This window comes from Ornithorhynchus anatinus, chromosome X5 (assembly GCF_004115215.2).
Source record: "Ornithorhynchus anatinus isolate Pmale09 chromosome X5, mOrnAna1.pri.v4, whole genome shotgun sequence".
In the NCBI taxonomy this organism is placed as follows: domain Eukaryota; kingdom Metazoa; phylum Chordata; class Mammalia; order Monotremata; family Ornithorhynchidae; genus Ornithorhynchus; species Ornithorhynchus anatinus.
Window position 1 is genome coordinate 1069001 of NC_041753.1, and position 11516 is coordinate 1080516.

Below are 11516 nucleotides of genomic sequence, written 5' to 3' on the forward strand. Positions count from 1 at the left end.
CATTCGACAGGATTTATGGAGAGCTTACTATGTGCAGAGCACTGTACTAAGCGCTCGGAATCTTCAATTCCGCATCTCCCACTCCCTTCTGCCCCCTTTGCTCTTCCCCCCCTTCGAAGTCTGATTGAAGACCCACCTCCTCCAAGAGGCCTTCCCAGATTAAGCCCCACTTTTCCTCATCTCCCCCTCCCTTCTGCGTCGCCCTGACTCGCTCCCCTCTCCCAGCCCCCCACCACTTATGTACTGGACATATCTGTCATTTTATTTTTTGGTATTGCTGCCTCATCTACTCTGTGAGCCCGTTGCGGACAGAGGTTGTCTCTCCTTGTTGCTGTACTTTCCGAGCGCCTGGTACAGTGCTCCGTACAAAGTAAGCACTCAGTAAATACGATTGATTGATTGATGAACCCGCATCCTCTGGCTCCCTGCCCCGTGCTCATAATAATAATAATGGTGGTATTTAAGGGCTTACTACGTGCCAGACACTATACTAAGCGCTGGGGGGGGGGGGGGGGATGGATAGAGGCAGATTGGATCGGCCACAGTCCCTGACCCACATCGGGCTCACAGCCGTCACCCCCATTTTACAGATGAGGAAACTGAGGCCCAGAGCAGCGCAGTGACCCGCCGTCACGGCAGGAGTTGTGCCTCGGTTTCCCCCACCCCAAGCCTTCCGGGGGCCCAGAGCGGCGCCGGTAATGGGTAGGCTTCCCCTCTAATAACCCCCCTTGTGTCCTGCCCGCTCCTCAGCCCCTCCCCGCGGGGCAGGGCAGGGCAGGACAGGGCAGGGCAGGGCAGGGGAGGGATGGGGAGGCTGAGTCAGGAGGGAGGGACCCTTCGAGGGGGTAGGGATTGTCTCTATTTGTCGCTGATTTGTACTTTCCAAGCGCTTAGTCCAGTGCTCTGCACCCAGGAAACGCTCACTAAATGCAATTGAATCAATGCCTGAGAGGCGGAACAGGGGCTGGAGATTGGGGGGGCCGGGCCTGGGGGGTTGGGAGAGGGGCGCCCCCCCCCCATCTCCGAGGGAAGAGGGGTGTGTCTGTGGGGGATGGGGATGTTAGTAGGCTTATTATAATTCTATTTATTTTCTTAATGATATGTATCTATAATCCTATTTATCCATTTGGATGCTAACGATGCCTGTCTACTCGTTTTGTGGTCTGTCTTCCCCCCTTCTGGAGAAGCAGCGTGGCTCATTGGAAAGAGCCCAGGGTTGGGAGTCAGAGGTCATGGGTTCGAATCCCGGCTCTGCCACTTGTCGGCTCTGTGACCATGGGCCAGCCGCTTTCCTTCTCTGGGCCTCAGTTCCCTCATCTGTAAAATGGGGATGAAGAACTGTGAGCCTCACGGGGGACAACCTGATGACCCTCTCTCTCCCCCAGCGCTTAGCACAGTGCTCTGCACATAGTAAGCGCTTAACAAATTCCAACATTATTACCACCCCAGCGCTTAGAACAGCGCTCTGCACATAGTAAGCGCTTCACCAAGACCAACATTATTATTATTATTCTGGTCTGTGGGCCCGTTGGTTGGGTAGGGGTGGTCCCTCCCTGTTGCCGCATTGGACTTTCCAAGCGTTTAGTCCAGTGCTCTGCACCCGGTAAGCGCTCAATAACAATGAATGAATGAATGAATGAATGAATGAATGATCGCCTAGGTGGCCGGGGGGAGGGGCAAGGTCTCTCGCGGTCCGGGGGCGCCCTCTGGTGGCGGCGGCGGGCACTGCGCCTCCCTGCGCGGCGCCGCGGGAGCCAGGGGAGAATCGCCTCCTCCACGCCGCCCTCCCTGCTATAAGCACCATCATCATAATGGCATTTGTTAAGCGCCGACTAGGTGTCCAGCACTGTTCTAAGCGCTGAACAATCATGGCATCTGTTGAGCATCCGCTAGGTGCCCAGCACCGTTCTAAACGCCGGGGTGGATAGGCGGCCATCAGGTTGGGGCTCACAGTCTTCCTCCCCGTTTGACAGAGGGGGGCATGGAGACGTGAAATGACTTGCCCAAGGTCACCCAGCAGACAAGGGCCGGGCCGGGGATTCGAACCCACGTCCTCTGACTCCCAAGCCCGGGCTCTGGCCACTAGGCCACGAGAAGCAGCGTGGCGCAATGGAAGGAGCCCGGGCTTGGAAGTCAGAGGTCATGGGTTCGCACCCCGGCTCTGCCACTTGTCAGCTGTGTGACACGCTTCACTTCTCTGTACCTCCGTTCCCTCATCTGGAAAATAGGGATCAACTGTGAGCCTCACGTGGGACAACCTGATGACCCTGTATCTACCCCAGCGCTTAGAACAGTGCTCTGCACATAGCTTAACAAATCCCAACATTATTATTGTTACTTATTTGTTGATTTCTGTTCATGTCTGTCTCTGCCCCCGGCCCCGGATTGTAAGCTCTTTGTGGGCAGGGAATGTGTCTGATTATTGTACTGTCCTCTCCCAAGCGCTTAGTCCAGTGCTCCGCACTCAGGAAGCGCTCAGTAAATACGACGGAATGAGTGAATGAATGGTGGGGGTGAGAGGGGGGTGGGCTCAGGGGTCGCCTAGACCCCACAACCCCTCCCCCGGAACCCTAAAAGGGCCAGAAGTGAGAGGGAGAACGGGGAGGGCCCAGCCTTTGTACATAGCTGTGATTTATAGCACTTACGTCCGTATCTGTCATTTATTTCTATTCACGCCTGTCTCCCCCTCTAAACTGTCAGCTCGTTGTGGGCAGGAACTGTCGATTTTTATATTTCCCTCTCCCAAGTGCTTTGGCGAAGCAGCGTGGCTCAGTGGAAAGAGCACGGGCTTTGGAGCCAGAGGTCATGGGTTCGAATCCCTGCTCGGCCACTTGTCAGCTGTGTGACTTTGGGCAAGTCACTTAACTTCTCGGTGCCTCAGTTACCTCATCTGTAAAATGGGGATTAAGATTGTGAGCCCCACGTGGGACAACCTCATTCCCCTGTGTCTACCCCAGCGCTTAGAACAGTGCTCAGCACATAGTAAGCGCTTAACAAATACCAACATTATTATTAGTACAGTGCTCTGCCCACGGTAAGCACTCACTAAATACCATTGACTACATATTAATTAATGCCTATCTCCCCCTCTAGGCATTGTGGGCAGGGACTGTCTGCTTATTGCTATAGCGTACTCTCCCAAGCGCTTAGTACAGCGCTCCGCACACAGTGTAGTTACTACAATTAAGTGCCGTCGTTTCCGATGCGTCGCGACTCTGTATTTTTTCCAGAACGTCTCGTCTTCTGCCGTGATCCACAACCTTGTTAAGGGTCCTTCCGTTCTCGTTGTTACGTCTCCATCCGTCTAGCTGCCGGGCTCCTCTTCGGCGTTTTCTCCGGCCTTTTCCTGGCATTGGCGTCTCCTCCGGAGGATCTACGGTCCTCCTGATTGACGTGTCCAAAATACGCTCATCCAAGTGGAATCGTTTGGCCTTCCAAAGACCACTTTGGCTTCATTCGCTCCCCAACCCATTTGTCTTCCGGGCCGTCCACGGAATCGGCAAAAGCCTTTCCCGACGCCACGTTTCAAAGGGATCGATGTTCTTTCTATCCCGTCTGTTCACCGTCCAGCTTTGGGATCCGTACGTTGGCACTGGGAAGACCACAGAATTCACCATTTGGATTTCCCTGCCAATTACTGCATCAGCACACCGCGTGACTCTGTCCGGGCTCTTCAGAGCAATTCTTCCTAACCTTAACCTTCGGTATGTTCTTGACCTCTCCGCACACGGTGAGCGCTCAGTAAATATCACTGAATGAATAAATGGCCGTGTGACCTCGGGCAGATCACTTTGCTCCTCTGGGCCTCAGTTCCCTCATCTGCGAAATGGGGATTCAACACCTGGTCTCCCTTCTAGAGAAGCAGCGTGGCTCACTGGAAAGAGCCTGGGCTTGGGGGTACGAGGTCATGGGTTCGAATCCCAGCTCTGCCGCTTGTGAGCTGTGGGACTGTTGGCCAATCACTTATCTGTGCCTCAGTGACCTCATCTGTAAGATGGGGATTAAGACTGTGAGCCTCACGGGGGACAATTACCCTGATTACCCTGTAAAGCTACCCCGGGGCTTAGAACAGTGCTCTGCACACAGTAAGCGCTTAATACCATTACTATTATTATTCTACTCAAACCACGAGCCCCACGTGGGACCTGCTTATCGTGTATCTACCCCAGTGCTTAGTGCAGGGGGTGACAGCTGCCAGTCGGAGCTGCCCCTGCCCTCACCCCCGCCTCTCCTGGCTTTCTCCCCGCTCTCACCCCAGCGTGGGGAGGCGAGCTGGCCTTGAGGAGCAGCAGCACGGCCCGGTGGCTAAAGCCCGGGCCTGGGCCTCAGAAGGTCATGGGTTCTAATCCCGGCTCCGCCACGTATCTGCCGTGTGACCTTAGGCAAGTCGTTTCGCTTCTCCGGGCCTCAGTTCCCTCATCCGGAGAATGGGGATTGAGACTGCGAACCCCAGGTGGGACAGGGACCGTGTCCGACCCGATATACTTGGATCCACGCCGGTGCTTAGAGTACAGTGCTTGGCACACGGTAAGCGCTTACGAAAAAAACTATCATTATCAAGACTGGAAGCTCCTCGAGGGCAGGAATTATGTCTGCTAACCCTGTTTCACGCAGGGGCAGCTCTCCAGAAGCACCTCTGTCTTGGTGTCTGTTTCGCCCGTTAGGCAGCGAACCCGTTGTTGGGCTGGGATTGTCTCCATCTGTTGCCCAATTGTACTTTCCAAGTGCTTAGTCCAGTGCTCTGCACACGGTAAGCGCTCAGTAAATCCGACTGAATGAAGGTGGACCCGTGGACCACGGTGGCCAGCGGGGAGAGGGCAGGGGACAATCAGCCTGGGGCGGAAATGTTTGCATAAATAGAGATTTTATTCCGGGGAGCGGGCACTTCTCCCTCCCTCCAGGTAAGGCAGGATGTGGGGAGTCCCAGCCCCGCCCGGGGGGGGGAGGGGGGGATTTTGCGTGCGTGCGTGCGCGCACGCGCGGAGACGTCCGGCGTCCGGTCAGGCTAGCGCGGCCGAAACCAGCGTCCCAGGAGCAGGTCCAAGACTGAGGTGGCGTCACCCAAGGCCGGGGTCCGGGGGGCTCCGGCGGGGGCGTCTCCTGGGGACGGCAGAGGCGGGGAGCCGGACGGTCAGGGACGGGACGGGCTGAGGCGCTCAGTACGACTCCGGCGGAGGGCCCGTCTCTCGCTCCCGGTCTCCGGGGCGGCCCCGGGGGACCACTTCCCTCGCTCCCCCCCACCGGGGTCCGTACCGTCCCCGCCTCGCCGGGTCACCGTGGTCGTCTCCGTCCGCCCTTCGCTGTCCACCACAGTGCGCCGCTCTTCTACCGTCTGTTGGGAGGAGCCGGCAGGACGCTCGGTCAGTCGGTCCTATTTACTGAGCGCTCACTGCGTGCAGAGCACTAGACCGAGCTCTCGGAAGAGTCCGACAGAACCTTAAGCGGACACGTTCCCCGCCCACGACGAATTTACAGTCTAGAGTCTTCACCTCATTTACAGATGAGGTAAATGAGGCCCAAAGAAGTGAAGCGACTTGCCCAAGGTAATATCACCCTCTCCCCAGCTTGGGCGCGCCCCCCAGCCCCCGGTCCGCCCCCGAGAGCCCCTCCCCGCCCGCCCCCCAGGTCGGGGAGCCCCTCACTCACCCCGTCAGGCGCCAGGACCGTGGTGACGGACACGCTCTGGTAGTAGGACTTGGGCTGGGGTTTGAGGAGGGGGCCGAGGCCCGCCTCGCTGACCTCGCTGTCCAGATCTGGACCGGGAAAGGGGGGGCAGGGCTCAGCAGTCGGGGATTAGGGGGCGGGGAGCCGGCTGGAGGGGGGCTGGACCCTCCCAGAAGCCAACACACGCAGGTGCTCAATACATTTTACTGGATGAACGAATGAACTTTTGCAGAAGCGGGGCCAGGGGGATGAGGGGGAGATGGGACCGGAGAGAGATGGGGGGGAGACAGAGCCAGAGTGAGACGGGGGAGACGGGGCCGGAGAGAGACGGGAAGATGAGGCCGGAGAGGGATGGGGACAGAGAGATGGGGGAGACGTGGTCAGAGAGAGATGGGAGAGACGGGGTCGGAGAGAGATGGGAGAGACGGGGTCAGAGAGAGATGGGGCCGGAGAGAGACGGGAGGAGACGGGGCCGGAGAGAGACGGGGGAGACGGGGACGGAGAGAGACGGGAGGAGACGGTGCAGGCGGGCAGTAAAGGTCTGGGAGGTGGAGTCCCAGTCCCGGACTCACCATTGTCTTCTCGGGCTCCTGAGGGTGGGGGGCCTGGCCAGGGGTCCAACAACTGCACGGGGGCGACCGGGGTGAGGTCCTGCCCCTCGGCCCGGGGCCCCTCCCCACCCCCCCCGGTCCTCCCCCACTGCCCGCCGGCCCCTGCCCCCGCTCACCCCGCGGAAGGGCTGGGGGCGGGGGGATCCGCCCTGCCCCTCGTCCCCGCTCCCGCCGAAGATCCGGGGCCGCTGGCTGTCGGGGTATTTCAGCATCGAGTCCCGGAGCGTCTCCCGCCGTCCGCCCGGGGATCCTGAGGGTCCCGGGGGTCCCGGCTCCGCCTCGGCGCCCGGGAGCTCTGTGCGGGGCGGGGTCGCGCGGGGTCAGGGTGGAGGGGCGGAGCGGGGGACCCTAACAGGGAGGGGGGAGCACTTCTCTCTCTCTAAACGATATTAAGCGCTTACTACGTGCCAGGCACCGGACTAAGCGCTGGCGGGGCGGGGGGGGGCGGGGGAGAGATACAGGCAAATCGGGTTGGACGCAGTCCTCGTCCCACGCTGGGCTCACAGTCTCCACCCCCATTTTACAGAGGAGGGAACGGAGGCCCAGAGAAGCGAAGCGACTTACCCGAGGTCACTCGGCCGAGAAGTGGCAGAGTCGGGATTAGAACCCAGGTCCTTTGGACTCCCAGGCCTGGGTTCTATCCACTCCTCTAGCCCGTAAGCTCGTTGTGGGCGGGGAACGAGCCCGTTATATCGTCCCGCCGTCCTCTCCCAAGCGCTTAGGACAGTGCTCGACACACAGTGAGCGCTCAATAAATACCATCGATTCTCAGTGGGGCGGGGGGAGGAGGAGGCCCGGGGGGATGGGGAGGGGCGCCGTAGTACCGGGGCGCCGAGCGGGCAGGGTCCAGGTGTCCATCTGGCTGAAGATCCGGTTGAAATCTCGGACGAGCTCGTCGAAGCCGAAGTTGTCGTGGAAATGCAGCCCCCCTCCCTCGCCGCCGGGCCCGAAGCGGAACCGGAAGGTGAACTCCTCCTCGGGGGGCCGCGGGGCCCAGGGGCGGCCCCCTCCCTCTTCCTCCTCCTCCTCGTCCTCATCGTCGTCTTCCCGGGTCATCCCGCCGAAGAAGGGGTCCCTGCGGCTGGGGGGCGAGGGGGCGGTCGTTAAGCGCTTACTCAGGCTCTGTACCGAGCGCCGGGAGAGGTACCGGCAGATCGGGCTGGACACGGACCCGGTCCCACGCGGGGCTCACGGCCTTCGCCCCCGTTTTACAGACGAGGGGACCGAGGCCCGGAGAAGTACAGCGACTCGCCCACGGTCACCCAGCAGACAGGTGGCGGAGTCGGCATTAGAACCCGTGACTTGCTCGCCACGGGCCGGTGCCCTAACCCCTTCGCCTGGCCAGCCTTCTAGACCGTGAGCCCGGCGTCGGGTAGGAATCGCCACTCTCGGTTGCCGAATTGTATTTTCCAAGCGCCTTAGTACGGCGCTCTGCACAGAGTAAGCGCTCAATAAGTACGCTTGAATGAACGAATGGATGCTGCATCACCCTTGGGGAAAAGAGAGGAGGAGGAGGCGGGGGCAAGGAGACCACCCCCAACCACGCGGAGTTCCCCCACGTCCCCGAACGTACAGGCAAACCCTGGGTGCGGCAGGCTACGCCGAGGGGGTGCCCGGAGCCGGCGGACTGGCCCAGGAGGGCTTAGCAGGGAAGTCTACCTAGAGGTGGAGGCACTTGGAATTATTAATAAAAAATAATGGAATTCGTTAAGCGCTTACGAGGCGACGAGCGCTGCGGGGAATACGAGGGAATCAGGTGGTCCCACGCGGGGCTCACGGTTTTAATCCCCATTTTCCGGATGAGGTAACTGAGGCACAGAGATGTTAAGTGACCCGTCCAAAGTCACCCAGCTGACAAGGGGCGGGGCCGGGATTAGAACCCACGACCTCTTGACTCCGGAGCCCGTGCTCTTTCCACTGAGCCACGCTGCCTCCCAGGCCCCCATTTCCTCTTCTCCCACTCCCTTCTGCGCCACCCTCGTGGTTGGATTTGCACCCTTGATTTCCCCCCTCCCTCCGCCCCACGGCGATTATGTCCAGATCCCTGATTTATTTATTTCTGGCTCGGTGGAAAGAGCCCGGGCTTGGGAGGCAGAGGTCGTGGGTTCGAATCCCGGTTCTGCCCCTTGTCAGCTGGGTGACTGTGGGCGAGTCACTTCACTTCTCTGGCCCTCAGTGACCTCATCTGGAAAATGGGGATGAAGACCGGGAGCCTCACGTGGGACAACCTGATGACCCTGTATCTACTCCAGCGCTTAGAACAGTGCCCTGCACATAGTAAGCGCTTAACAAATACCAACATTATTATTTCTATTCATGTCTGTCTCCCCTCTAGACTGTCAGCTCTTGGTGGGCAGGGAATGTGTCTGCCAGTTGTTACAGTATATTCTCCCAGGTGCTTAGTAATAATAATACCAATTCTCCCAAGCGCTTAACAAATACCATTATTATTATTATCATTAATAATAGTAACTGTGATATTTATTAAGCGCTCATTACATGCCAGGCACTGTCCCAGGCGCTGGGGTAGATACAAGATCATCAGTTTGGACCGGATTCTCTCTATCTCTTGCCGAATTGTCCTTTCCAAGCGCTTAGTACAGTGCTCTGCACACAGTAAGCGCTCAATAAATACGACGGAATGAATGACGGTTCCTTTTTCGCATAGGGCTCATACTCTTAATCCCCATTTTCCAGATGAGGTCACTGAGGCCCCGAGAAGCGAAGTGACTTGCCCACGGTCACACAGCAGATAAGTGACGGGGCCCAGGTCCTTCTGACTCTCGGGCCCGGGCTCTAACCACTAGGCCACGCTGCTTCTCCAGTACAGCGCCTGGCACCCAATAAGTGCTCAATCAATAAGAAGCCACGTGGCTCGGTGGAAAGAGCCCGGGCTTAGGAGTCAGAGGTCATGGGTTCTAATCCCGGCTCCGCCACCTGTCAGCTGGGTGACTTTGGGCGAGTCACTTGACTTCTCGGTGCCTCAGTGACCTCATCTGTCAAACGGGGCTGAAGACTCACGTGGGCCCACCTGATGCCCCTGTATCTCCCCCAGCGCTTAGAACAGTGCTCTGCACGTAGTAAGCGCTTAACAAATACCAACATTATTATAGTAAGCGCTTAATAAATACCATTATTATTACTATCTACTCTCCTTCCGGCAGACCCGGGCCCCGCCCACCGCTCCTTGGAAGATCATGGCGTACTCTTCTTCTTTTTAATGGTATTTGGTAAAGCGCTCACTATGTGCCAGACCCTGCACTAAGCGCTGGGGTAGATACAAAGTGATCAGGTTGGACAAAAGGCCCCCGTCCCCTGGCGGGGGGGGAATCCCCTTCATCCCCATTTTGCAGAGGAGGTCACCGAGGCCCAGAGAAGCGAGGTGACCCGCCTAAGGTCACACAGCAGAGGCGTGGCGGAGGCGGGATTAGAACCCAGGACCCTCTGAGCGCCAGGCCCCGAGCCCCCCTTGGCCGTTCTGCCGGTTGGGGGGGGGGGGGTCGCTCTCACCTCCGGGACCCCGGGAGGCCGAGGAAGCCGCGGAACAGGTCGAAGAGGCTCATTCCCAGCTGGTGTCCGGGCCCGCCGCCTCCGGCCGCCCTCCAGGCTACCTCCTCCTCCTCCTCCGCCACATCGCCGTAAAGCGAGGCGGGATCCGGACGCCACACTGCCGGAAAGCGTCCCGACGCCGTAAAGAGGCCAGGCCGGCCGCGCGCGCGCGCTGCCGTAAAAGGAGGGCGGAGAGGGGGGCGCGCGCTGCCGTAAAGCGCGACCGCGGCGAAACGCCCTTCTGCTGCAAAAGCCAACCCGCCACTCCGCCGTAAAGGGAGACCTCGGGCCCCGCCCCCCCGCCGCCGTAAAATGACGGAAAAGCGGAGGGGCGGGCGAAGCAGCGCCGCCTAGTGGACAGAGCCCGGGCCTGGGCGTCACCGGGGCCTGGGTTCCAATCCCACCCCCGCCACGTCTCTGCCGGGGAACCTTGGACAGGCCACTCCATTTCTCTGGGCCTCAGTGCCCTCATCTGGAAAATAGGGTTTGGGACCGTGCCCAACCCCATTTGCTTGGATCCACCCCTGCGTTTAGTGCGGTGCTTGGCACACGGTAAGCGCTTTAACAAATATCACAGTTAGTATAACCTCGGCTCGGCCACGTCCCCGGTGGGGCCCTGGACAAGTCACTTGACTTGTTTAGGCCTCGGTTCCCCGTTGTGGGACGCTGAGTGTGTCTAACTTGAGGAATGATTACTCCCTGCCCTTCACAAGCTTATAGTCTAGATAGTGGGGGCCGGGGGGGGGAGACAAAAATTACAGATATATAATTTGGGTATATTATGTATATTTATATATACATACACATATATAAATATGTATACACACACAACAGTGCTCTGCACACAGTAAGTGCTCAATAAATACAATTGAATGAATGTACACACTACTGAAAGTTCATCTCCTCCAGGAGGCCTTCCTGGACTAAGCCCCCCTTTTCCTCTGCTCCCCCTCCCCAACTCCCTCCCTCTGCTCTCCCCCCCACCCCACAGCGCTTGTATATATATGTACATATTTACAATTTTATTACATGCGTATTTATATTTATAATCCTACTTACATCGATGCCACCGATGCCCATTCACTTGTTCTGTCGTCTGTCTCCCCCTTTAAGGCTGTGAGCCCGATGTGGGCAGGGAATCATCTCTATCTGTTGCCGAACTGTACGTTCCAAGCGCTCAGTCCAGTGCTCTGCACACAGTAAGCGCTCCATAAATACGATTGAATGAATAAAGACATCCCAGTAGCAATCAGGCGATCCTTCGACAGAGGATACGGTGGACATCGGGGACGTTTTATTCCACTCCAAGGAGACTAGCCCGGAACACTGCACCAGACGGATGCTGCTTACCGTCTCTTAAAGATGCTTCTCGCCGACGGCACCGACTTGCGAACCCCGATCTTGGGCGCTTACTATGTGCCAGACGCCGTAGCAAGCGCCGGGGTGGATACAGGCTAACGAGGTCGGACGCAGTCCCCGTCCCACGTGGGGCTTCACCGTCTCGATCCCCGGTTCACAGGTGAGTTAACTGAGGCCCGTCCCTGGGGAGCGGACTCGATCGACCAGAAGCGGCGCGGCACAGTGGGAAGAGCCCGGGCTCGGGAGTCAGAGGTCGTGGGTTCTAATCCCGGCTCCTCCCCGTCAGCTTGGGCGACCTCGGGCGAGTCCACTTCACCGGTACGTGCCTCCGTC

At 58.6% G+C, this 11516-nt stretch overlaps 1 protein-coding gene across 1 annotated transcript; it reads right to left on the minus strand.

The window, feature by feature from the left end:
• Positions 1-4845: 4845 nt before the first annotated feature.
• HAX1 (HCLS1 associated protein X-1) lies at positions 4846-9948 on the minus strand. The gene is made up of 7 exons (XM_029055631.2): positions 9786-9948; positions 7100-7356; positions 6392-6570; positions 6237-6288; positions 5647-5753; positions 5254-5332; positions 4846-5100 (listed from the first exon to the last, which is right to left on the minus strand). The coding sequence occupies exons 1-7, from the start codon at positions 9836-9838 to the stop codon at positions 5006-5008; spliced, it is 822 nt and encodes a 273-aa protein (XP_028911464.1). The 5' UTR covers positions 9839-9948; the 3' UTR covers positions 4846-5005.
• Positions 9949-11516: the final 1568 nt, after the last annotated feature.